Source organism: Rana temporaria, chromosome 4, assembly GCF_905171775.1.
Source record: "Rana temporaria chromosome 4, aRanTem1.1, whole genome shotgun sequence".
Classification (NCBI taxonomy): domain Eukaryota; kingdom Metazoa; phylum Chordata; class Amphibia; order Anura; family Ranidae; genus Rana; species Rana temporaria.
The window spans coordinates 295,653,743-295,681,688 of record NC_053492.1 but is presented as its reverse complement, the minus strand read 5'-3'; the positions used below and the strand labels follow the sequence as shown (position 1 = coordinate 295,681,688).

Genomic DNA, 27,946 nt, shown 5'->3' with positions numbered 1-27,946 from the left:
GCTTGGCACCCACTGATGCTCTGCAATCGTCACCTCTGCTGTACCGCTGGGTCCCTGGCTTGGCACTTGCTGAAATTTTCCCACTTCTTCACCGTCCCCAGTTGGTGAGAAGACTGCTCAGGTACTGGCCTAAGCTTACTCACAGTGGTCTCTGGTAACAAGGTGGATGGCCCCTTAGTGGCGACAGCTTGCCAATCTACCCCTGACCACAGCTGGTTTTCTGTCTGACTGAACCGCTACTTCTGGTTGGACTACAAGCCGGTAGTCCCAACTCTGTGCTGCTCTCCTGCTTCTGGATAGGCCTCAGACAGCCTAGCAGCCAGATGTCCCTGAGATAGGCCTCAGGCTTCCGGCCTAGCAGCATAACACATGTCCACCCAAACAGCCGTCCAGGTGGCACAGAACCCCAAACACCTGACTCCACCCAAATAAATAGGCTCTCCCAGCAGGCCAAGAGACTTAAAGGGGTTGTAAAGGTAAAGTTTTTTTTTACCTTAATGCATTATATGCATTAAGGTGAAAAAACTTCTGACAATACTGGCCTCCCCAGCCCCCCTGTTTACTACCTGACCCCTCGAAAGTCCTGCACCGGGAACGCGCTGGCATCTTGTTCGGCTTCCTGGCTTCATTCATTGGTCGATTGAAGCAGCGCAGCCATTGGCTTGCGCTGCTGTCAATCACAACCAATGACGCGGTGCGCTGGGGGGGTGGGGCCGAGTGATACAGTCAGCGGCTATGGCCGTCGGGCTGTACCACGGGGGCACGCCCACTAGGACTCCACACAATGCTAGCTCGCTCGCATGAATGTGTGGAGTTCTTGCAGGGAGGAGCCGAGACAGCCGCCGAGGGACCCCAGAAGACCAGGTTTGGGGCCACTCTGTGCAAAATGAGCTGCACGGTGGAGGTAAGTATAACATGTTTGTTATTAAAAAATAAATAAAAAAAATTCCTTTAGTGTTCCTTTAAAGAAACCCTGCCAATTGAGACACCCATTCATTCATAGTCTGTCCTTGCTATGCCCTTGTCCAGGCTTGTACTGGCCATTGGGACTACAGGGAGTTTCCCAGTGGGCCGATGGCTCAGCGGGCCGGTTTTGGTGACAGCCTGTCAAAGTAATGGCTGCGCGGCCCATTATTTTGAGCACCGCTGTACTGCCTATAAGAGAAATAAAATAGAACGGCTAATGGCCAGTGAATGGGGGGGGGGGCTTGGGTGGCCATTGAGTTTGGCTGGCCGGGGGGCCGGGGTTTGTCCGACCGGACAGTGTAGGAGAGACCTGACATCCGCACTGCCCATCACCTCACTTCATAGTGCCTAACCCAGTTAAACATCAGCGCCGCTGCATTGCTGAAAGGCAGTCAATGGCTGTGCAGCAATGCCAATTTCTGAAATTCCAGCCAATGAGGCTGTAGCAATGTTCCTGAATGTCGTTAGCCCTCCAGCTTCACTTGTTTTTGTGCGTGTTTGCAAAACTAAACTGGGCTGGTCTGGATGAAGTCGAGGGCCAAATTTTTGTCCCAGTCCAGTCCTGCCCTTGTCTTATCCAATGTCACCAGCTACCATGTCACCTAGTGGCAGAAGAGAGAAGTGCAGCAATTCCAGAATTAGGGGGAAATCAATTGATCTCCTAACAATTGGCCAAGGCAACTAAATTTGATAGCAACCCTGCCTAAACATCAGGGTGCTACATCAGTTAGCAGTTATTAGATCAACTTCTGACGATCTGGAACGACCATAGATAGATGGAATGAAATTTGATCTAATAAGGCCAGCTTAAAGGATTACTAAAGGAATTTTTTTTTTTAGCTAAATAGCTTCCTTTACCTTACTGCAGTACTGGTTTCATGTCCTTATTGTTCGTTTTTGCTTTGAAGTGGCTGTAATTCTGCTGTGATCTCCACACTTCCTGGTTGTCGGTTTCCTTATAACCATAGTACTGGGAGCTTTTCACTGTAGGTCTAAGCTGTCATTACTGTGTGTCTAAAACTTAACAGAACCAATCAGATTCATTTTAAAAACAAAACACTGCCCTGGATTTGTTTGTTTTTGTTTTGTGTGTCTCTCTAGTTCACAGGAACATGAAACCAGTTTAAAAGTAAAACTAACCTACAGGCACATTATATGATTGATTTTTTATCTATTTGTAATAATTTTTAAAAGGAATCAGTTAACTTTTATGTCTCTATATCCTGTAAACAGTCATTTCAGCAAAAAAAAAAATCCCTTTAGTGACCCTTTAAGTAATGACCCCTGTAAACAGGTTCATTTTCCTTGGTTCTATTTCATTTTTAGCAGAACAGCCCTACGGGTCTATTTTGCGGTACATGTAACTCTTCATGGCTATGGTGCAGGTAGGGCAGATAAGGACACATTTTTACGATTAGAACATCCTTGTCACTGGTGATTCCCATTACACAATATGCCAAATCCTCTTCTCCAAACTTCATCACCAGAGAAGAAAGCTTTCTGGAGGTAAATTGTGCAATTACACTGCATAAATGTTTCTTTGTGAACACTGTACTGTGAATTAGCCAGGGGGAGTTTTTTTTTTTACTGAGTCACTGCTACTGATAAAAAGCAAAACAGATGCTAGTTCTTTAATGGGCCAAGACTGTGTATAGCCGGGCCTTTGTGTTTCATTTTACAATAGGTCTTTTCCTATTTAAAGTTTTTTTTTATTTTGCCTAGAGCTGCTGCTATAGGTAGCTAACCTCTGCCTACAGCAAAAATATGGTTAGACCACAAATTATTTTATTTATTCAAAGTTGTAGGGCCTTTGTTGCCTCTCACACCCCCACAGCATTAATTTACAATATTAAATTAACCGTCCATTGTGTTTGTGTTCCTGCTGGTTCCCATGTATTCATGCAGCTGCTTTTATAAGGACCAATATTATGAACTGTCTGAGGAAGTATGTTTTCAATAACTTTTCACTGCTTGTTGCTTTTGGATGTTAAAGAACTTTAGAAATTAAAAAATATAATTCAACAAAATCTAAATCTGGCCAAAACGTTTCTATTTTTTTGATAGAGAGCAGAACAATAAGAACTTTTAATAATAATAATAAGAATACGTTTTTATTCAAGCAACACTAAATGATAGTGAAACAGTGAAAAAAGGGTCTATTGCGCTACTGCGAGTAGTGGAACGTATATCCCCTATATAAGGGAAAGGATTCTAGAACTAAAGCTGCTAAATCTAAGCGGTGCACAAAAACCATATGAATATTTTAAATAAAAAGGTGATCAGCGCTACAGTAAAAAGGTAAATAGCAAAAAAAAAAGGCTGGGTAGCCAACACTCTGTGAGCTATGTGATAAAGGGATACGCTCTGGTAGCAAAACCTCCAGAGAAGGTCCAGACAGGAACTGTCGGGTGAGCTACAGTAGCCAAATCCTCAGTGATAAAAACCAAGACAAATAAACATAAACATAAACAAATAAAAAGTGACAGTCTATTAATCCAAAAGGATCATTGTATGGATGCCAATCATTAATAAGTATACATGGATAACATAGATGGCTGCAGAGTCTGTGCGGGTGCTCTGGTGGAATGGGTAAAAATGCAAAGAATGATAAAATCTTCTAGACACTGAATGATATCCTTATTCTCCAAAAATAATCCATGTACATCCACTGCTTTTCCATACTGTGTTTTTCTTCCTCTTTGCAAAGTTTTGCATGAGCTCCCAAACCTCTCATTTTCCTTCTCACTTCCATAGAGTAGTGCACCTTGTCATGTCTATGGTCTATACACACTACAAATTCCATAGTCCATAGTCCCAAATCCATTTTAGGGGTGAGCAAGAGGGTTGCTTTCTACATACAATGGGACCATAGAGACAGAATGTAGTCTCTCCCAACAGGAAGTTGCATCACAGCAATAAAAAAAGGAATTTCGAGATTTGGAGGAGGCTGAGAGCAAGTTAAAAGCAAAAGTTTAAATGATTTAGGCCCCTTTCACATGGGGCGGATCAGTAATGATCCGCCTCTGTATGCTCCGTATGCTCAGCAGGGATCGCTCTGTTGATCCCCGCTGAGCCGGCGGATGACAGGGCAGTCTCCGCACTGCTCTATGGGGGGATCAGATGAACACAGACCGTATGTCTGTGTTCATTCGATCCGAACCGCCAGACGGAAGAAAAAATAGGGTTTTCCTCTGTCTGCAGTATCGGATCATTGCGGAGGCGGACGAGATCGGGTGTCAGCGGATATTCATCCGCTGACATCTGCGATCTCATAGGGACCAATGTATGTCCCTTTTTTATCCGCAAACGGATGGATGAAAAAGCGGACATACGGTCCGCAGGTGTGAAAGGGGCCTTAGGAATACACACTTGAATAAAACATTTTTAACCAGAGTTTACTTTCAGTTTAAGGTCGTTCTAAAGTCTGTGGCCCAGATTCTCAGAGGAGATACGACGGCGTATCTCCAGATACGACGGCGTATCTCCAGATACGCCGTCGTATCTCTGAGTCCGGCCGGTCGTATCTATGCGCCTGATTCATAGAATCAGTTACGCATAGATTTCCATTAGATCCGACTGGCGTAAGTCTCTTACGCCATCGGATCGTAACTGCATATTTACGCTGGCCGCTAGGGGCGTGTACGCTGATTTACGCTTAGAAATATGTAAATCAGCTAGATACGCAAATTCACGAATGTACGCCCGGCCGACGCAGTACAGATACGTCGTTTACGTTAGGCTTTTCCCGGCGTAAAGTTACCCCTGCTATATGGTGGCGTAAGTGCGGCGTACCAATGTTAAGTATGGCCGTCGTTCCCGCGTCAAATTTTTAATTTTTAATGTCGTTTGCGTAACTCGTCCGTGAATGGGGCTGGACGTAATTTACGTTCACGTCAAAACCAATACGTCCTTGCGGCGTATTAGGAGCAATGCACACTGGGAGATTTCCACGGATGGCGCATGCGCCGTTCGTGAAAAGCGTCAATCACGTCGGGTCACAGAACATTAACATAAAACACGCCCCCCTGTCCCACATTTGAATTAGGCGGGTTTACGCCGGCCGTTTTACGCTACTCTGCCGCAACTTACGGAGCAAGTGCTTTGAGAATACAGCACTTGCCCGTCTAAGTTGCGGAGGCGTAACGTAAATCGGATAGATACGCAAAGATACGCGGATCTACCTGAATCTGGCCCTAAGTTTTTTTTTTACCTTATAAATTCTCTGCATTAACCACCTGACCTCCAGAGAATTTTACCCCCTTCATAACCAGGAAATTTTTTGCTATTCGGCACTGCGCTATTTTAACTTTTTTTTCACACAAATAAAGCTTTCTTTTGGTGATATTTGATCACCACTGGGGGTTTTTATTATATAAATGAAAAATTACCAAATATTTTGAAAACAAACAAATATTTTTGACTTTTTTCTATAAATCATATCCAATAAAAATAATAAACAATATCAAGTATATTCAAAAATTTAGAACAACATTTTTTCTTCTACAAGACTTTGGTAAAAAATAAAAATAAATCTTAATAAGTGTATATTGATTGGTTTGTGTGAAAGTTATATATACTGGAATTATTATTTTTTATACTAGTAATGCTGGTGATCGGCGACTTATAGTGGGACTGTAACAGTGCGGCAAACAATCTGACATTAACTGACACTGGGTGGAAGGTAGACAAACTGACTAACTGAACTCACCAGTGGCAGTGGTCAGTGATAACCGATGATTAAATAACCAATGGCGCCCACACACGATCGGTTGGGACCGATGAAAACGGTCCATCAGACTGTTCTCATCGGTTTAACCGATCGTGTGTACGCGGCCAACTTGTTTTAAATTTAACCGATGGATTCCTAACCGATAGAAAAAAACTGATCGTTAGTAGGCACGACCATCGGTTAAAAATCCACGCATGCTCAGACTACATTAGGGGACGGGAGCGCTCGTTCTGCTAAAACTAGCGTTCGTTATGGAGATAGCACATTCATCACGCTGTAACAGACAGAAAAGCGCGAAACGTCTTTTACTAACACAAAATCAGCTAAAGCAGCCCCAAGTGTGGCGCCATTGGATTTGAACTTCCCCTTTATAGTGCCGTTGTATGTGGTTTACGTGATCGCATTCTGACAAGATCGTTTTTTTAACCGATGGTGTGTAGGCGCAACAGACCATCAGTCAGCTTCATGGGTTAACCAATGGAAAAATCCATCAGACCGTTCTCATCGGATGGACCGATCGTGTGTACGCGGCCGTTGGCTTTTTTTTCACCGATGGTTAAATAACCGATGGCGCCCACACACGATCGGTTTGGACCGATGAAAACGGTCCATCAGACTGTTCTCATCGGTTTAACCGATCGTGTGTACGCGGCCTTATAATTTCAGAGAATGGGGTGGAGAAGAGACAGGGCTAACCATGAGTGCCATGTCTAACAGTGTGTTAGGCCTAAATGCACTTAAAAGTAGGAGGGGCTTAAAATGCAGGTCCAGAGTCTACATACATGTATTTTGTACTAAAATACAAATCAATAAATTAATATATTAAAGCATAGTACATTTTTTTAAGCTACACTTGACCTCCCCTACTTAAGCCTAGTACTCACTAGTAGGTTGTTTTAGGTTAGGTTGTTCATTGGTTGAGAGTGCTGATCGGGAGCTGATCGGCAGACCTTTTTCGGTCGTGGCCCTTCGCCAGCCACTCTATTGAACCGGCCGATGCCGCCCATTGAGCCCATGTGTATTAAGATTTAGGGAAATATGTATATATGATTATACCTGGGAACTAATACAATACTCACAGTCTGGAATTTCCCTAGGGGGGGAGGAGGACTAATGCAAAATAGGGTGTGTACAAAAACTTTGGATGTGACTAAAAGTGCTGTTACCCATAGTGATAATAACAGTGTTGTTACTTGTAGCAGGTAATCGAAAAGTTACCTAGAAGAATTGAAGAGAAGGAGAGAACTGTGGGTGGGATTCACATTCTTCTCCCCTTACATCTGTGGGTGCACAATTAAAGCAGTATTAAACCCTAAAGCAAAAATATTATTTATTGCAGCTTACCATTCATCATATGTAGTTTTCACCTGATGATCTAGCCAGTAACACACCTCCTATATTATAGAGTTTCTCCACTCTGGAGGAAGGAGCACAGGGGGCACCTTTGGACTGCAGCATTTTCAGTCTGGGGGGGGGAGGGGAGTGTTAGATGTACTAGCAGATACAACAAATTGAAGCTGAACTCCAGCTCACACTTTATAATCAATTACAGCAAACATTTTTTTTTTGCTTTTGGTATGAAGATTTTACATACAGTGCCATGAAAAAGTATTTATACCCCTTAAGATTGTGCACATTTTGTCATGTTACAACCAAAAGCGTTAATGTATTTTATTGGGATTTTATGTGATAGACCAACACAAAGTGGCACATAATTGTGAAGTGGAAGGAAAATTATAAATGGTTTTAATTTTTTTTTTTTTTTACAAATAAATATCTGAAAAACGTGGTGTGCATTTGTATTCAGCCCCCTTCATTCTGATACCCCTAACTAACATCCAGTGGAACCAATTGCCTTCAGAAGTCACCTAATTTGTAAATAGACCTGTGTGTAATTTAATTGCTTGCCGTCCAGCCGCCGTCATTATACTGTGACAAGTTGGCACGGCTGTGCCAACCACCGCAGGTGTACGTTGGCTGCTTTGGGGGCGTGCGGTGCACATGCAGCCGATGCACTGGCTCTCTGAGAAGTGATCGTGGGTCGCTGGCAGACATCACAGCCGCCGCTCGACCCGCGATCGCTTCTCAGAGAGCCAGAACAGGGATCTGTCAATGTAAACAGACATATCCACGTTCTGTCAGGGAAGTGGAGAGAGATCTGCTGTTCCCAGTGGTCAGGAACAGCGATCTCTCTGTACTCCCAGTCAGTCCCATCCCCCCTACAGTTAGAAACACCTCCCTAGAGAACACTTAACCCCTTGATTGCCCCCTAGTGTTAACCCCTATCTTGCCAGTGACATTTGTACAGTAATCAGTGGCTATTTATTGCGCTGATCGCTGTATAAATGTTAGTGGTCCCAAAAAAGTGTCAAAAGTGTCCGATCTGTCTGCCGCAATGTCGCAGTCCCGCTAAAAATTGCAGATCACCACCATTACTAGTAAAATAAAAATATATATAATAAAAATGCCTTAAATATATCCCCTATTTTGTGGACGCTATAACTTTTGCACAAACTAATCAATAGACGCTTATTGCGATTTTTTTTACCAAAAATATGTAGAAGAATACATATTGGCCTAAACTGATGAAGATTTTTTTTTGGGGGGGGGGGATATTTATTATAGCAAAAAGTAAATATTATTGTTGCAATTTTTTTGATTATAGCGCAAAAAATAAAATAAAATAAAATACCACCAGGGCTCAAGTCCTGCGCGAACGCGTGGGAACGGAGTTCCTGCACTTTTTTCACAGCAGGAACGCAGTTCCCTTTGCAGGACTAGAGCAGCCGAGCAACCCGAGCCAATCCTTCACTAAGCGGCGATGCCCAGCTCGAGTCACTGTCAGGGGTAGGCGAACCTTAGTAATCCTCTGTGTTACTGGCCGCTTCCTGTATCTGGATTCATTGCGTAGTGTGCGGGTATTCCGTCACTTCCTCAATGCCGCAATGTCTCCTGGGAGCTTTTGTCATTGTTCCCAGGAGACATTGCGGAGGTCTGCCGCGAGTTATTGCGGGATTTAGAAAGAACTTGCGGTTTAGTAATTATGCATATGAGCGTTTCATTTTTTTTTTGGGGTGGGAAAGTGGATCTTTGGTGGGAGTTCCCACACTTTTCTCCCCAGGACTTGACCCCTGAATACCACCAAAAGAAAGCTCTATTTGTGAGAAAAAAGGACATAAATTTAGTTTGTGTACAACGTTGCATGTGTTAAAGCGACGCAGTGCCGTATCACAAAAAATGGCCTGGTCAGGAAGTGGGTAAATCCTTCTGGGGCTGAAGTGGTTACTCTCAGTATAAATACAGCTGTTCTATGAAATTTGTTAGAGAACATTAATGAACAAACAGCATCATGAAAGCCAAGGAACACACCAGACAGGTCAGGAATAAAGTTGTGGAGATGTTTAAAGCAGGGTTAGATTTAAAAAAAAAAATCACACGCTTTGAACATCTCACGGAGCACTGTTCAATCCATCATCTGAAAATAAATAGAGTATGGAACAACTGCAAACCTACCAAGACATGGCCATCCACCTAAACTGACATGCCGGGCAAGGAGGGCAGTGATCAGAGAAGCAGCCAAGAGGCCCATGGTAACTCTGGAGGAGCTGCAGAGATCCACAGCTCAGTGGGAGAATCTGTCCACAGGAGAACTATAATGCCGCGTACACACCATCACTTTATGTGATGAAAAAAAATGACGTTTTTAAAAACGTCACTTTAATTGACTGTGTGTGGGGGAAAACGTCGTTTTATGTCTTGTAAAAAACGACCAAAAAAAATTGAAGCATGCTTCAATTTTATGTGTCGTTTTTCAAAAGTGCACTTTTTACTTCACAGAAATTGACCGTGTGTAGCAAAAAACGTCGTTTTCTAAGACGTTTTTTCATCCACGCATGCCCAGAAGCTACTTATGAAGCAAGCTTCAATGGTAAAACGTGGTGGAACGTAACCTCACTTTGCAAGAACATTGTGAGAAAACGATGGTGTGTAGGCAACTTTGTCTTTGAAAATTGAAGTTTCAAAAACGTCATTTTTTACTTCACAGAAAGTGTCGTTTTTTTTACATCACATAAAGTGATGGTGTGTATGCGGCATTAGTCATGCACTCCACAAATCTGGCCTTTATGGAAGAGTGGCAAGAAGAACTCCTTTGTTCAAAGAAAGCCATAAGAAGTTCTGTTTGCAGTTTGTGAGAAGCCACAGCAAACATGTGGAAGAAGGTGCTCTGGTCAGATGAGACCAAAATTAAACTTTTTGGCCTAAAAGCCAAACAATATGTGTGGCAGAAAACTAACACTGCACATCACCCTGAACACACCATCCCCACTGTAAAACATGGTGGTGGCAGCATCATGTTGTGGGGATGCTTTTCTTCAGCAGAGACACGGAAGCTGGTCAGAGTTGATGGGAAGATGGATGGAGCCAAATACAGGGCAATCTTAGAAGAAAACCTGTTAGAGTCTGCAAAATACTTGAGACTGGGCTGGAGGTTCACCTTCCAGCAGGTAAACAACCCTAAACATACAGCCAGAGCTACAATGGAATGGTTTAGAATAGATCAAAGCATATTCACGTGTTAGAATGGCCCAGTCAAAGTCCAGACCTAAATCCAATTGAGAATCTGTGGCAAGACTTGAAAATTGCTGTTCACAGACGCTCTCCATCCAATCTGACAGAGCTTGAGCTATTTTGCAAAGAAGAATGGGCAAAAATGTCACTCTCTAGATGTGCAAAGCTGGTAGAGACATACCCAAAAAGACTTGCAGCTGTAATTGCAGTGAAAGGTGGTTCTACAAAGTATTTATTCAGGGGGGCTGAATACAAATGCACCCCAAACTTTTTAAAAAAAATTGTAAAAAGAATTAAAAAACATTTATAATTTTCCTTCCACTTAACAATTATGTGCCACTTTGTGTTGGTCTATCACATAAAATACCAATGAAATAAATGTATGTTTTTGGTTATAAGATGACAAAATGTGAAAAAGGGGTATAAATACTTTTTCAAGGCACTGTGAATAAATAAAAGCTGACTATTGTAAGCACCCCTGCCAGAGGTAGGGACGCCTATTAGCAAACGCATGAAGGCATAGGACACACCCCTGCCCCTTAAAGAAGAATTATATTAAAAAAAAGACTAGGTGAACGCACAAGTGCTTTTTTTTTATACCACTACTATTTCTTTATACTAGCTTTTGAAATTTACAAATGCAGCAATTTAAAAATTGGATGAAAGGTTTGGCACTTGTCCTATGATGTCCAGGACTTGAAGTGGAGATATTGGTATGATGCCTGTGGCTACCTTTCTTTTCAGCCGGCAATTCCCTACAATGTAAAAGCAATTATAGTGGTTGATTAGCTACTGCATTGCATTTACAGGCAGCGGGAAGGAACGTTCCCCCCTTCTTGCCACCTACCAGCACCTCTTCAGGCTTTCCCATGTGATCAGGGAGCCCAGGATCCAATCAGGCCGCGGCGGGTTACTACAGAGCTGGCAATGTACCAGGCCACCTCCATGATCCTGGGAGGCCAGAAGCAACATCATGGGCCAGATTCTCAAAGAGATACGACGGTGTATCTCCTGATACACCATCGTATCTCTGAGTTCCGCCGGTCATATCTATGCGACTGATTCATAGAATCAGTTACGCATAGATATGCCTAAGATCCGACAGGTGTAAGTGTGTTACACCGTCGGATCTTAACTGCAATTTAAAAATGGCCGCTGGGGGCGTTCTCGCTGATTTACGCCAAATATATGTAAATCAGCGAGATACGCCAATTCACGAACGTACACGGGCCCGATGCAGTGTTTTTACGACTTTTATGTAACGGTTTTCCCGGGGCATAGTTACCCCTGCTTCTATGAGGCGCAGCCAATGTTAAGTATGGCCGTCGTTCCCGCGTCAAATTTTTTTTTTTTTTACGTCGTTTGCGTACGTCGATTCACAAAACCGATGGATGCAAGTTACGCTCACGCCGAAACCAATGACGTCCTAGCGACGTCATTGGGAGCAATGCACGCCAGGAAAATTTGCGGACGGCGCATGTGCAGTTAGATCGGCGCAGGGACCCGCCTGATTTAAATGCTTCACTCCCCCTAGCCGCGGAACTTGAATTCCGCCAGGGGATTTAAGATACGCCGCCGCAAGTTTGGAGGTAAGTGTTTAGTGAATTACCCACTTGCCACTAAAACTTGCGGCGGCGGATCTTAAATCAGATAGATTAGGCGGATCTAAAGATCCGCTGATCTATCTGAATCTAGCCCCATGACTTTACTTCCAACTCTGACAGATGTAAACACTGCAATCCCCCCCCCCCCTGGAAAGCAGAGATCAATGTTTTTTTTTTCTCCCATGTTCTCCAGGGTAGAAGAGAGATCTAGGGTCTCCATAAAGAGGACCTCTCATGCCTTATTTCTATCACGAGGGATGTTTACATTTCTTGTTATAGGAAAAAAGTGATAAAAGCGGAAAAAAATTAAAGCACCCTGTATCCTCATGCTTGCTTGCAGAAGCAAACGCATACGTAGGTCGTGCCCACATATGTAAATGGTGTTTGCACGACACATGAGGTATCGTCTCAAATGTTAGAGCGAAATAAATAAATCTAGCTCTAGACCTCCTCTGTAACTCTAAACTGGTGACCTGTAAAAAATAAATAAAGCGATGCCTATTTAAGTACCGTCGTTTGGCGCCATTCCATGAGCGTTTGCAATTTTAAAGTGTGACTTGTTAGGTATCTATTTACTCAGTGTAACATCATCATTTAGATTTTACCAACAATTGGGTTATATATTGTGTTATTTTTGCAATATGATTCATTAAAGTGGAGGTCCGCCAAAGTTATTTTTTTAAGGTCAGTAGCTATAAATGCTGCAGCTGCTGACTTAAAATAAGGACACTTACCTGTCCAGGGCACCCGCGATGTCAGAAACCGAATCCGATCTATCGCTCGGCTCTCGGGTGCTGCCGTCCCCATCTTCGGTAAGGGAATTCACTTCCTGGTTCCCTACTGCGCATGTGCGACTCGCGCTACGCAATTGCACTGGTTCCTGCTGTTTTCTGGGATAAGTTTGTCTCCCAGAAGACAGTGTGGGGGGGGGGGGGGCAAGAAGTGGCTTGGGTATCTACGCCCGGAAGTGGGAGCAAAATACCTGGATTACACAGGTGTGTGCTCCCCCTGAAAGGTGCCAAATGTGACACCGAAGGGGGGAGGGTTCCATTTTTGGGTGGAATTCCGCTTTAAAGTGTATTTTTTCCCCAAAAATTGCATTTGAACAATTGCTGCGCAAATGCCATGTGACATACAAAACGGAAACACCCACAATTTTGTTCTATAGAGCCTCTGCTTACAAATATATAATGTTTGGGGGTTCTGAGTAATTTTCTAAAAACAAATAAAAAATAAAGTTGATTTTTACATGTAATAGAGAAATGACAGAATCGGCCTGGGCTAGAAGTGATAATAAATAATAGCCCTTTTGGGTTTAATACCATTTTAAGAAACAGATATAACAAAACATTTTCAATGATAGAGCAAACTGGAGTAAATACGAGAACTTCATTGATAATGTTTACACATATTTTAACACGCATTTTGTAACACAACACACAAGCAATTGTTATTTTGTTTCACCTAATAAAACTAATCTGAAAAAAAAAAAAGTCTGGGTTGGAGGATTCGTCCCTATAGTTGCAGTATGTCTTCTCTAAAGGTTTCCGCGGACCTATACAGTAACACTGGGAGCTTTGGTCTTCGAGAACATGGCTTCCGCTTTAACACGTGTATTTCCTTAGGAGACAATATTGAGAGTATGTGTGAATGTTTGGTGGCTCTCTAGCGGCGGGTTCTCTTAGTGCGGCACTGTAGGCTCGTTGGCGGAGTCGTGGCACCGGTGCAACCGTGTACAGAGAGATGACGCGCAGGTGGTGAGGGCGGAGTGATCGGCACGTAGCAGCGGGGAACATGGCGAGACACCGGAACGTACGGGGGTACAACTATGATGAGGGTGAGGACAACTCGTGGTTCTTAAAGGGGGCGGGCTCAGATAGGGGCCTTCGTCTACATGCAGGCATATGGCAAGAGGAGAGCAGCTAACCCCCAGCTGTGTCCATAGGGCCAGAGTTACCCCGAGTCTGGGATGGGGTAGTTCCTGGCTGCCTAGTCTGATTGCAGTGTATATTGTGCAGTCACACGACTCTTTATAGTGTAAGTGGACATTATAATGATCTATGTGGCTGATTTAATTGTTTTGAGACAGTGGTGCACAAAAACTAACACCAGTGAACCAGAAAAGTACACACAAAAATATATGTGCAACTGGGGTGTGTCATATGGCCCCCCCTGAAGAGGAGCCCCCAACCCTGGGGGTACGGCACACTGGTACACCTAGCCAAAAGGCCTGGCCGAACCACCAAGTACTCCTATAATTGTTACTTTTCTTGCTCATTTATCCAGTGTACACATATTAACAAGGCCAATGCTGGCCATACATAATACAATTTTCTTATTAAATTTCCTTTTTTTTATCGCATTTGTTCCTTTTATCATACCAAATTTTATACAAAGCTTTAGATTTACCTTTAACCACATCAGCCCCGAGCCTGTATTTCAGAGTGTTTACAGGTTAAAAACAATTATTTTTTTGCTAGAAAATTACTTAGAACCCCCAAACATATATATTGTTTTTAACACCCTAGAGAATAAAATGGTGGTCATTGCAATACTTTGTCACACTTTATTTGCGCAGCGGTCTTACAAGTGCACTTTTTTTTTGAAAAAAGTTCAAATTCACTTTTTTGAATTAAAAAATAAGAGAACAGTAAAGTTGGCCCATTTTTTTTTTTTTTATATTGTGAAAGATAATGTTAAGCCGAGTAAATTAATACCCAACATGTCACGCTTCAAAATTGCGCCCGCTTGTGGAATGGCGTCAAACGTTTACCCTTAAAAATCTCCATAGGCAACGTATAAAAAGACTACAGGTTGCGTGTTTTGAGTAGGACAAAAAGGGGGCAAAGAGTAGAGGTCGGCTGACTTTTAGCACTTTTTAATTAATCGGTATCGGCCGATTGTACTGGAAATAAAAGCCGATTTACTTCAGCGCGACTTGCAAATAACTTTTGTATCATAGAAGTCAATGCAAGTTGCCTGATGTTTCCTGTGGAGAGACTTGTCTCTGGGCAGCCTGCCAAGTGTGAGAAAAGAGATACAATGGGCTAGATTCAGGTAAGGGCGCGCATAGTTACGGCGGCGCAGCGTATTGTATTTACGCTACGCCGACGCAACTTACAGGAGCAAGTGCAGTATTCACAAAGCACTTGCTCCCTAAGTTGCGGAGGCGTAGCGTAAATGGGGCCGGCGTAATCGCGCGTAATTCAAATGTGGAAAGGGGGCGTGTTTTATGTAAATATATGATGACCTGACGTGATTGACGTTTTGTACAGACGGCGCATGCGCCGTCCGTGTACATATCCCAGTGTGCATTGCTCCCGAGTACGCTGCAACAACGTATTGGTTTCGACGTGAACGTAAATTACGTCCAGCCCTATTCGCGAACGAATTACGCAAACAACGTAAAAAATTCAAATTTCGAAGCGGGAACAACGTCCATACTTAACATTGGCTGCGCCTCCTAATAGCAGGAACAACCTTACGCTGAAAAAGCCTAATGTAAACGACGTAAATAAATTGCGCCGGGCGTACGTACGTTTGTGAATCGGCGTATCTAGGTAATTGGCATATTCTACACCGACAACAACGGAAGCGCCCCTAGCGGCCAGCGTCAGAATGCACCCTAAGATACGACGGCGTAAGAAACTTATGCCAGTCGTATCTTAGGCTAATGTCGGCGTATCTAGCTTTCTGAATACAGAAAGTAGATACGCCGGCGCAGCTTTGAAATTACGCGGCGTATCTATGGATACGCCGGCGTAATTCTTTACTGAATCTACCCCAATGTTTCTACTTATTAATGAACTGAACTCCGTGTGTAGAAGTTCTCAGTTTGACCATTTAAAGACTACATTTTTTCAGACACTTGTTGCTTACAAGTAAAAATCCTGTATTTTCTGCTAGAACCCCCAAACATATTATATATATAATATTTTTTTTAGCAGAGACCCTAGGGAATAAAATAGCGGTTGTTGCAATATTTTATGTCACGCGGTATTTGTGTAGTGGTCTTTCAAAAAAAAATTTGGGGAAAAAATACACTTTAATGAATTCACAAAACTAAACAGTAAAGTTAGCCCATTTTTTTTTTTTTTTGTGTCCAAAAGTTTTGATTACCTGTTTTTGTGCCTGCTTCCTGATTCCCGAAGATGGCGGGGGCAGCACCCGAGAGCTAAGGGAGAGATCGGCTTCGGGTGCCGACATCGCGGGCACCCAGGACAGGTAAGTGTCCATATATTAAGTCGGCAGCTGCAGTATTTGTAGCTGCTGACTTTTAATATTTTTATTTTTTTTGGCGGAACTCTGCTGCTTTCATCCTGGAGCGGGCAGGCGGTGCCCGTAAAACGGCGCTAGTTTTAGCGGCGCTTTACCATAATTTTATCGGCGCTATTCGGCTGCTTATAACCCTGCTAGCGGCCAATGAAGAGGTTAATAGCACCCGTGTAGCACCGCTGCAGAAGCGCTTTGCAGGCACTTCGGCAGCAGTGCCCATTCATTTTAATGGGCAGGAGTGGTGGAGGAGTGGAATACAACGCTCCAAAGATGCTGCTTGCAGGATTTTTTTTAATGTCCTGCCAGCGCACCGCCTCAGTGTGAAAGCACTCGGGCTTTCACACTGAGACTGCAGGGGAGCTGTTTTGCAGGCACTTTACAGGTGCTATTTTTATCCCAAAAGCGCCTGAAAAACACCCAGTGTGAAAGGGGTCCAACTGTTAGATTTTATGAGATGAAGGAAAAAAAAAAAATAGACCTACCATATCGGCCCAAAAAAATCGACATCATGTATAGGCTGCCGCGATTTGTAATTAACGGCATCGGCCAGAGAAAAACCCATATCGGTCGACCTCTAGTGAAGAGGCGCCTCTGGGTACAGATTTTTCAACAGGTTTAATATGCAGTAAAAGTTAAAAGAAGGCATTGAGTTATATCCCATAATATGGGTCTGTCCTCGGTAGAGTCGATCCCTTATCCTCCCTCTGAGTGCGTGCTGTGTTGTTGTTCCTCTTCACCGCTGGATGGTGTTCGGCAAGCTGCGGTCGAGTGTGTCCTTGGCACGAGGCTTGGAGCGCAGGCAGATGTCAGGCGGAGGGGGATGTTTTGAGTTACAGAGGAAGTCTAGGGCTAGAATTATTGCTCTCGCTCTACCGATCGTGGCGATACCTCGCATGTGTGGTTTGAACACTGTTTTCATATACGGGCGCTGCTCGCGTATGCGCTCGCTTTTGCGCGCATGCCCAGCAGGACGGGCGCTTTAAAAAATTATTTATTTGATTTTAACACAGTTTAAAAGAATAAAAAATAAATGTGTCACGTTTATTCCTATTACAAGGAATGTAAATATCCCTTGTAATAGAAAAAAAGCATGACATGTCCTCTTAAATATAAATCTGGGGTCAAAAAGACCTCACATCTCATATTTAGACTAGAATAATAAAATAATAGACTACAATAATAATAATAAAAAAATAAAAAAAAAGATGATAAAATGGCCATATAAGAGCTATGGGCCGAAGTGACGTTTTGACGTCGCTTCTGCCCTGCAGTGGTATGGAGACGGGTGGGGGCTATCTTCCCCCTCGCTTATATCCATACGACTGGCGTGACAGGACTCGATCGCCTCCGCCGCTACCAACGACTCCGGTAAACAGCGGAGGGCGCGGGAGGCCCCCTCCCGCCACCGATAACGATGATCTTGCGGCGACGCTACTGCAGAGACCACCATTATCGTTAACCAGACCGCCGCCTGAAGAGATGGATGCCTCGGTTATGTCAGGTTTCTGTGATGTAAAAAATAAATAAAACAAAGATAAATAATTTGAGAACTTTTTCTACCCTAGTGCCGGTTCACACTACAGTGACTTGGGATCCAACTTGTCAGACCTCAAGTTTCCCGAAGTTGCTGGACAAAGTGGACATAAGAAATTCCATTGAAGTGAATGAGAGCTGTCTTAATGTACACTACTGAAGTTGCTCCGACTTCAGAAAGGGTTCCTGTACTTCTAGCCGACTTGTACCCATAGATTTCAATGGAAGTTACCTTGAATTCAGAGCCTTATCTTAATTGTGATTGGATCCGACATTACAGGAAGATTACCCAGGCATTCCCTGAAGTTGCCTGGCAAAGTCATCACAGGCAGTGAGACATTTCCCGATCTCTGCACCCGCGGATCGGGAAAATGTCTCGCTGCTTGTAATAAGTGTTCGGCAGTGCCGACTTCCTGGTGGGCTCTGCACGTGCGGTTGCGAACACGCCTGAGCTCATCCTTAGTGCCAATATTGACTGGTATTTGGAACTGTTCATAATTACCTCTACCTTGACTAAGGCCCCTGTTCCAGCTAAAGATAAACCGTCCAAAGCATGATGCTGCCACCACCATGCTTTACGTGGGTATGTTGTTCTTTTGGTGATGTGCAGTGTTGTTTTTGTGCCAAACATAGCTTATAGAATTATGGCCAAAAAGTTTAACCGTGCACACCCTCTTATAACTAAGGATGTAGTTGTGTTAAGAATTAAGCAATCACATTCAAACTCATGTTAAATAGGAGTCAGTACACACCTACCATCAAGTGCCTCTGATTAACCCCAAATAAAGTTCAGCTGTTCTAGTAGGTCTTTCCTGACATTTTCTTAGTCACATCCTACAGTAAAAGCCATGGTCCGCAGAGAGATTTCATTGTTAAAAGGTATCAGTCAAGAGATGTGGGTTAGAGAGTGTAGAATAGAGCCAGAGGGTGAACGTAGCATTTGCGAGGGAACAAGTTTAACCATAACACATTTTCCCACATGCTTTTGGGAGACTTCAGATGTATTTTTGGAAAATGTAGCCGGGCTTGGATGTTTTTCTTCTGCCACTCTACCCCATAGCCCAGGCATATGAAGAATACAGGAGATTGTCGTCACATGTACCACACAGCCATTACTTCCCAGATATTCCTGCAGCTCTTTTAGTGTTGCTGTAGGCCTCTTGGCAGTCTCCCTGACCAGTTTTCTTCTCTTTCTTCACTTATTTTCATAAATTTTGGAGGAACGTCCAGTTCTTGGTAATTTCACTGTGGTGCCATATTTTCTACACTTGTTGACTGTCCTCACTGTGTCCATGGTATATATAATGCCTTGGAATTTTTTTTTGTACCCTTCTCTTGACTGATACCTTTTAACAATGAAATCCCTCTGCGGACCATGGCTTTTACTGTAGGATGTGACTAAGAAAATGTCAGGAAAGACCTACTAGAACAGCTGAACTTTATTTGGGGTTAATCAGAGGCACTTGATGGCAGGTGTGTACTGACTCCTATTTAACATGAGTTTGAATGTGATTGCTTAATTCTAAACACAACTACATCCCCAGTTATAAGAGGGTGAGCACGGTTATGCAGCTACATTATTACATTATTTTATTTTTACTTCTCCCCCTAAAAGAGTTCAGTTTGTTTTTTCAATGGAGTTGTACAGTTTATAGGTCACATTAAACGTGGAAAAGGTTCTGAAATGATTTCTTTGTCTCATTTTTTTACATCGCTGAAACCTGACATTTTATATCCACTGTTTGTGGTGCAAGGGCCTGCCTGATTGCATACAAATTGAAGTGTTTAGGTTTGACCTCACATTATATGGTTTTGGTAAATCTAAAGCAAAGTTGTACAAGAAAATTGTATAAGGTATGGCCAGCCCAACAGATCCCGAGTGGACCTCTTATTACCTGCTGCGCTGTAATTTTTGTTTTCAGATCGAGGGGGACACGGCGGCAGCACGGAGGAGGGAAATAGCAGCAGCACATGGCAGCAGCATGGAGGGGGCACATGGCGATGGCAGCATGGAGGGAGACGGCAGCACGGAGGGGGACACGGAGGGAGACAGCAGCAGAATGGAGGGGGGCTGGAGGAGGATACGAGGACAGTCAGCAGTGATCGGTGCTTGTAACTTACCCACGGCACTAATCACCCTGACTGTCCAGGTATCGGTTGAAGCATTGGAGCATTTCTCGGTATCGGTACCGATACTAGTATCGGGACAACCCTAATAAAAACCTGTCAAGGCATTGACTCCACTAGACCTCTCAAGGTATGCTGTGATATCTGGCAACAAGCTGTCAGTAGTAGGTCCTTAAGTCTTGTAAGTTGTGATGTGGGGCTTCAATGGAATGGGCTTGTTTTTCCAGCAGATCGCACAGATGCTTGATTGGATTGAGATCTACAGAATTTGGAGTCAACACCGCAAACTTATTGTCGTGTTCCACAAATCATTCTTGAATTCATCAGACGACTGTCTTCCATTGCTCTGTGGTCCGGTTCTAAAGCTCATATGTCCATTTTAGATGCTTTTGTCTGTGCCTGTGGCTACGCAGCCCCATACATAACAAACTGCGATGCACTGTGAGAAGACAACCAGCATTACCTTTTACAACAGTTTGAGTAGCTCTTCTAGTAATTGGACTACAAGGGCCAGATTTTGCTCCCTATGTGCATCAGTGAGCATTGACTGCCCATGGCTTCATATCTGTTCACAGATTTTCCTTCCTTGGACCACTTTTTGGTAGGTCCTGACCACTGCAGACCAGGACCATCCAGCAAGAGCTGCAGTTTTGGTGTTGCTCTGGCTCAGTCTTCTAGCCATTACAATTTATCTCTTGTCAAAGTCGCACAAGTCCAACAAAACTGTTGGTGTAACTGCTTATAAAGTGATAGCTAGAGTTTGGTTTCAATGTGTTAATGTATCTAAATCTACTAGTGCATCTAACACTCCCCTTCCCTCAGACTGATGATGCTATTTCATCCAGAGTGTGGGCACTATTTTCACTGTGTATTACTTACTGGACAGATCACCAGGTGAAAATAGAGGGGGGAGGGGAACTAATGCGACCACCGCATCTAATGATTGGTAATCTGCAATATTACATTTCTTGGTTTTGGGTTTAACCACTTGCTTACTGGGCACATATACCCCCTTCCTGCCCAGGCGAAATTTCAGCTTTTGGCACTGCGTCGCTTTAAATGAAAATTGATGGCCTCCCGACATTTTAGAGCCACCTTGTGGCCGTCTTTTTACTATGGCCCGGGTCTGAAGAGGTTAATACGGCTTTAAGACAAGGTTTGTCTCTGACAAACATCTTTGAGACAATTTTGCAATAAAGTACTTCCAAGACTCATCTACACCTTACCCACACATACATGCTCTGTCATTATTATTATTATACAGGATTTATATAGCGCCAACAGTTTGTGCAGCGCTTTACAACATCAGGGAAGACAGTGCAGTTACAATACAATTCAATACAGGAGGGATCAGAGGGCCCCGCTCGTTAGAGCTTACAGTCTAGAAGGGAGGGTCAAGTGAAAAAAAGGGTAGTAGATGTGGGGGGGTGATCAGATGGACAAAATTAAAATACAGTTGTTAGATGTGGGTAGGATAGGCTTCTCTGAAGAGGAGGGTTTCCAGGGATCCTCTAAAAGCTAACAGAGTTGGAGATAGACAGACATATTGGGGTAAGGAGTTCCATAGGCTGGGAGAGGCTCTGGAAAAGTCTTGTAGACGAGCATAGGAGGAGGTGATGAGAGAGCACAATGTCTTGAGTAGAACGAAGAGAACGATTAGGTTGGTATTTGGAGACTAGGTCAGTGATGTAGCTGGGGGCAGAGTTGTGGATGGCTTTGTAGGTAGTAGTAGTTATTTTGAATTTAATTTGTTGGGCGAGCGGAAGCCAGTGGAGGGATTGACAGAGAGGAGCAGCAGAGACAGAGCGGTTGGTAAGGTGGATGAGTCTTGCAGCAGCATTCATGATGGACTATAGAGTATGCAGCGGTAAGCCAATGAGAAGGGAGTTGCAGTAATCGAGGCGAGAGATGACCAGGGAGTGAATTAAGAGCTTTGTTGTGTCAATGGTTAGAAAGGGGCGTATTTTGGAGATTTTGCGGAGGTTGAGGCTGCAATATTTGGACAGTGCTTGGACGTGGGGCTTGAAGGACAGTTCAGAGTCCAGGACTACTCCTAGGACCTTGGCACGTGGGGATGGGCTTATGGTTGTGCCATGAATTTTGACAGAGATCAGGGGAAGAGGCACGTGGGTGAGGGAAAATTATAAGTTCGGTTTTGGATAGATTGAGTTTGAGGAAGTGGTGTGACATCCAGACTGATATATCTGATAGTAAATTAGTGATACGTGAGGAGAATGAAGGAGTGAGTTGAGGGGCAGAGAAATAGATTTGAGTGTCGTTAGCATAGAGATGGTATTGGAAGCCATGGGAGGCTATAAGCGGACCCAGGGAGGAGGTGTAGATTGAAAATAGGAGGGGTCCAAGAACAGAACCTTGGGGGACCCCAACAGAGGAAGAGGAGAGGAGGAGGTAGAATTGTAAGTAACGCTAAAGGTGCCGTTGGATAAGTAGGTAGAGAACCAGCGAAGAGTAAAGTCACAGAGACCAAAGGTGTGGAGTTTTTTGAGGAGGAGTGGGTGGTCAACCGTATCAAAGGCAGCAGAGAGGTCCAGGAGTAGGAGTACAGAATAGTGTCCCTTGGTTTTGCCCGTTAGTATATCGTTTGTTAGTTTTAGGAGAGCAGTTTCTGTGGAATGTTGAGAACGAAATCCAGACTGAAGGGGATCAAGAAGGTTATTGGCAAGGTGGACGCTCAGTTGGTTGTAGACTAGATGTTCAAGGAGTTTGGATAAAAAGGGGAGTAAGGAGATGGGGCGTAGGTTGTCAAGATTGGATGGGTCCAGTGTGGACTTTTTAAGTATGGGGCTGACTAGTGCATGTTTCAAAGAGTTAGGGAAGATGCCAGAAGAGAGGGAGAGATTGAAGATGTGGGTTAGAGAGTGTAGAATAGAGCCAGAGGGTGAACGTAGCATTTGCGAGGGAACAGGATCCAGAGCACAGGTGGTAGATAGACATTAGCAAGTAATTTAGCAACCTTGTCCATAGTGGTGGGGTTGAAAGAGGGAAGTTATGATTGTACCTGTGGGCATGAGGTGTATAGCATGGAGGGTATCTGAACAGTAGAGATCTCCTCGCAAATTGTATCGATCTTCTGTTTGAAGTGATTGGCGATCTCCTGGGCAGTGAGGGAGTTGGTGGGTGGAGGTAGTGGGGGACGAAGTAGAGAGTTATAGGTAGAGAAAAGTTGACAGGGACGGGATGATACGTTTTTAATGAAGGTGATGAAATTGGTCATACATTTCACTATTTGTTGCACGGCCACAAGATAGATATCAAATGGAGGTGAAAGGTACCAGAGAGTGAGAATATAATATGCATTTATAATCATATGCTTTCTGAAGTTTATATCTAGTTCTCTTTAATGCATTATAACTTTTCCTGTGGTCATTTCAGTGAGTGATAATATTATATTTTATTTTTTATTTTTTCAGATTTTGAGGATGAAGATATGTTTGGACAGTCTGTAGAAGATGACTATTGTATTTCACCAGCCACAGGTTTGTTTTTCACTTGAAACATTATGGCAGTGCTGGGAGGTATGCATTGTTGATGTTTGTAGTTTAAAGGGATACTAAAGGCTTAAATAAAAACATAAAAAAACAAATGTTATACTTAACTCCTGTATGGTTTTGCACGGAGCAGCCCCTATCTCCCTCTTCTCAGGGTCCCCCTGCTAGCACTCTGGGCTCCTCCTCCCTGCCGAGTTCCCACATAGAAAGCCGCACTATGGGGGCACTCATGCGTGCTCGCTCCCAAGCCCCCTCTTCACTGGCTATGATTAACAGCAGCAGAAGCCAATGATGTCTCTGAGCCAATGAGGAGTCCGAGACCTGGGACAGCAGCCACTCTCTTGTACATTGTTGGATTAAGTGCCGGCCTGTCCATTAGGGGCACCCTCTCTCCACGCCACCCCCTATATGCAATGGATAGATTCATGCATAGCATGAATCTATCCACGGCCGCTGTGGTCCCTTTCAGGGCATCGGGCGCATGAATTACAGCGGCCAGGGTTTTCTTTGAAGCACCTGATTAGACCCAGAGGCAATAATAGGCTTTAAAATAGGATGGTCTCGGGTCGCAGAGAATGCGCTCCAAACCCACCCAGGTGTGTTGCAACAGAGAATTAATATTTGCTGTTGCAACATTGATCCTCCTCCCGGCCAATCGGGAAGCGGGCATGAAACTAGTTTCCTGATTGAGCAAAACATCAGCAGATCCTATTGGACGTCTAGCACCGGGAGGAGCATAGAGGAGACGCACTGCGGAAGCTGCTCCAGGAGAGGACACCCAGAGCAGCTTTCTCCAAACCTGCCACGTTTAAGGACAAGGATGGCTGCGCTGGAAGATGGCCGCATCAGCTCTGCACTCCATAAAGACCCAACCTCTGCTCTCACCACTGGCATCCAGGGCAAGGACTGACCGTCAGATAGCGGGGGGGGGGGTGGTTTGCTGGGGGTGTTAGTGCCGTGCCACCGGGGGGGGGGGGGGGCCAATTACAGCAACAGTTTCCTTTTTTTTTTTTGCAATGAAGGTTTTAGGTTTTACATGTATAAATTAAAGCTGATCATTGTAAGCACCTTTGTCAGTGGTAAATGGTTTATCTCAACCCTATAACTTAACTGCTACATTTGCAGGAGAGCTTGTTCAGTTGAAAAACAGACTTTCTAGCCAGATCATCAGGTGAAAATAAAAGAAAGTCTAAAAAAGGAAAACAAATGCAGCCACCACATGTAAGAATTGGTAAGCTGCAATATAATGGGTTGAATATGCTTTAACATACATCATATGTAGATTCAAGTTCGCCCCTATTGGTCTGCAGATGAATAGTAGACACCAAAGATGGCTACCAAAAGAATAATATTACTTTATATGTCTGAATAGTGTTTATAAATACGGTGTCAAAAGGTCTAGCTTTTTACAGCAAGGCGCGTGTTGCTAAGGAAAGCCCTGTGTTCTTTGATTTTAAGTGTTGCCTGCAGGACCTGCATTCATTATATATAAACTGCTAAATACCCTTTCTCATCAGCAGTATATAGCAGTCTTGTGACTTCTATCCGTGTCTGGCTGAGCACTGGTAACAGCCTGTAGGAGGAGTTTTCATTCTCCTCTGACCCCTCACCCTCTGTCTGGACAGTGCTGATCACATGCACCCTCTTAGGGGGGGGGGTTGTCTAGCAATACACAACAAACTGAGCACGTGCAGAGTGATTCCAAGGTTCTGTACTAATAGCAAATGTATTGGGGACAGTAAAAGTGGAGGATCAGAGAAGACAGGATCAAACTGCCTTTTTACAGAACGCACAGGATTAGGTTCCACAATGAGTATAACACGCAAGTTTTTTATTTATTTTTTGTGCAAGTTCAATGTTCACAAGTGGTTGATGTAACAGTATACTGTAGATCATGACCAAGTTCATTTTATTTTTTTTAGAAACAGTTGTGTTTTTTGCATCATAATAAAAATAAACATACCGTATATACTCGAGTATAAGCCAAGGTTTTCAGCACATTTTTTTGTGCTGAAAATGCCCCCCCCCCCTGGCTTATACTCAAGTCACCTTTTTGCGCCTGATCTCCCGGACTTTTGGGACCCGGTACCAGCCAGCCGTAGGTCCCCTGGACCCCAAACTTGGCACACATGTAGCCCCACTCTTGGGTTTGTTGTACGGGGGACCTACGGCCAGGGAGCACCGATTTTTCAAAGCTGGGCAACCCCTTCTATAGACTCCCATGTTAAATGGTCATTTCTCCGGTGACTTTGGGGACCTGGTACCGGCCGGTCGTAGGTCCCATGGACCCAGAACTTGGCACACATGTAGCCCCATTTCTCCTCTACAAGTGTGCAAAGTTTGTTGTCTGGGAGACCAAGGGCTGGGAGCACCGATTTTTTTTTTTTTTTTTTTTTTTTTTTTTTTTTTTTTTTTTTTTCCAAAACCGGGCACCCCTTCTATATACTCCCATGTTAAACGTCAGTCTAGTCATGGGCACAGTGAGGCATGCAGATGGACACCCTAGGCTTATACTCGAGTCAATACGTTTTCCCATTTTTTGTGGTAAAATTAGGTGCCTTTGGGTCGGCTTATAATTTAGTATATACAGTACTGTGCTTGTAGCAATGTGTTTCATTCAGTGAGTTTGGAACACGTTGCACTTAATTGAATTGTTTCTTCTCTTTGATATATCACATTATTTGCTGTAGATTTGCAGGTCATCAATATCAGGATAGCACACCTTGACACCCAAAATGTGGTACATGATTTGCTTGCTGTTAATGCATTCCGGTAATTTCCCAGAGCTGCAGGCGTTCAGCTTGCACCTTTCCCAGAGTGACAGGCGGCACATGTGTGCTTTAGAAGTGTTCTCTGAGCAGGTGTTTGGCTCTAATAAAATGAACATTGATTGAAGTCTTTATAGAGTGGCTCAGGTTAGACATTTAAAGAAATCCTTCAATTATGAAACATTACCTGGGATTTTTGCTGCCAGGCACTTGTTCTGCTTTTATATACCCTACATTTAATTTATTTACATTTTGGTAATATATACCCTTGAGTATGAAAAGTTTACATTTAACTTATTTGACCTACTAAATAAAAGCTTTGTGCTGGTTGCATTAACTCCCTCGATAAAAGCTGCCTGTTGACACTTGTCTGGATAAAAAATCTTTGACGTTTGGCGTGCAGTTTGAGAAGATGTTCTATCACTTGGCTTCCTTTTCATAGCTGTATGTCTACAATTGTCCTCAAACAAGAGGTCACTGTTATCATATGTTGAAATATGTAAACCTTTTTCAACTCCTATTTTCTAAGGATGCTGTTTTTTTATTTGATGGTGTTCCTGGCTAATATTTTCTATCAGGTTGTTATTCACTGCCCTTCCATCCAACATTGATGGGAGTGAGAACTATGAGCTCAGGAGGGAGATGGTGTTATATGAGGTCTGACCTCCTTTATTTAAATAGGTCAGATTGAATGTGCTTCTGATTGGATAATCTTCAATGCAGCACTTGGTGATATGAGTACAGTGAGGGAGAAAAGTATTTGATCCCCTGCTGATTTTGTACATTTGCCCACTGACAAAGAAATCATCAGTCTATAATTTTAATGGTAGCTTTATATTCACATTGAGAGACAGAATAACAACAAAAATATCCAGAAAAATAAGTATTTTGACCCCTTTTCAAGACATGACTCAGTACTTGGTGGCTAAACCCTTGTTGGCAATCAGAGGTCTGACGTTTCTTGTAGTTGGCCACCAGGTTTGCACACATCTCGGGAGGGATTTTGCCCCTCTCCTATTTGCAGATCCTCTCCAAGTCATTAGGGTTTCAAGGCCGATGTTTGGTAACTTGAACCTTCAGCTCCCTCCACCTATTTTCTATAGTTTTAAGGTCTGGAGACTGGCTAGGCCACTCCAGGACCTTTTAATGTGCTTTTTCTTAAGCCATTCCTTTTTTGCCTTGGCTGTGATTTTTGGGTCATTGTCATGTTGGAATACCTATGCACGACCCATTTTCAATGAGTGTCATCTATGAGTAAGCACTAAGTATCGGTGCGAAACGTCAGCTGTGTATCCCGTTTTCACCTTTTGCTGTGGATTGTAGTGTATTCCATTTTACCATTAAAGGACAATTCAGGAATCTTTTTCAGGAGTGCGGCTGTCCAAATATTTTCTTTTTTGTTTTCCATTTTCAATGCCCTAACTGAGGGAAGTAGGTTCTCGCCCAAGATTTGACAGTACATGGCCCCCTCCATCGTCCCTTTTAATGCGGTGAAGTTGTCCTGTCTCCCTGGCAGACAAACACCCTCAAAGCATGTTTCCACCTCCACGTTTGACAGTAGGGATGGTGGTGTTGGGGTCATAGGCAGCATTCCCCCTCCTCCAAAACCTGCAAGTTGAGTTGATGCCCAAGAGCTAAATTTTGGTTTCATCTGACCATAACATGTTCACCCAGTTCTCATCTGAATCATTCAGATGTTCATTAGCAAACTTCAGACGGCCTGTACATGTGCTTTCTTGAGCAACCTTGCGGGGGCGCTACAGGATTTCAGTCCTTCACAGCGTAGTGTGTTACCAATTGTTTTCTTGGTGACTATGGCCCCAGCTGCCTTGAGATCATTGACAAGATTCTCCTGTGTAGTTCTGG

At 43.6% G+C, this 27,946-nt stretch overlaps 1 protein-coding gene across 2 annotated transcripts in view; it reads left to right on the top strand.

Moving 5' to 3' along the window:
* Nucleotides 1-13,507: 13,507 nt before the first annotated feature.
* Nucleotides 13,508-27,946, top strand: part of HBS1L (HBS1 like translational GTPase) — a 174,415-nt gene continuing 159,976 nt past the window's right edge. The window contains exons 1-2 of one of the 2 annotated variants that reach the window (XM_040350476.1): nt 13,508-13,705; nt 23,235-23,300. In XM_040350476.1, coding sequence (XP_040206410.1) covers nt 13,663-13,705; nt 23,235-23,300 — 109 coding nt within the window. In that variant the 5' untranslated portion in view covers nt 13,508-13,662. The remainder of the gene's footprint in view (nt 13,706-23,234; nt 23,301-27,946) is intronic. The other variant, XM_040350475.1, reaches the window with a different exon arrangement.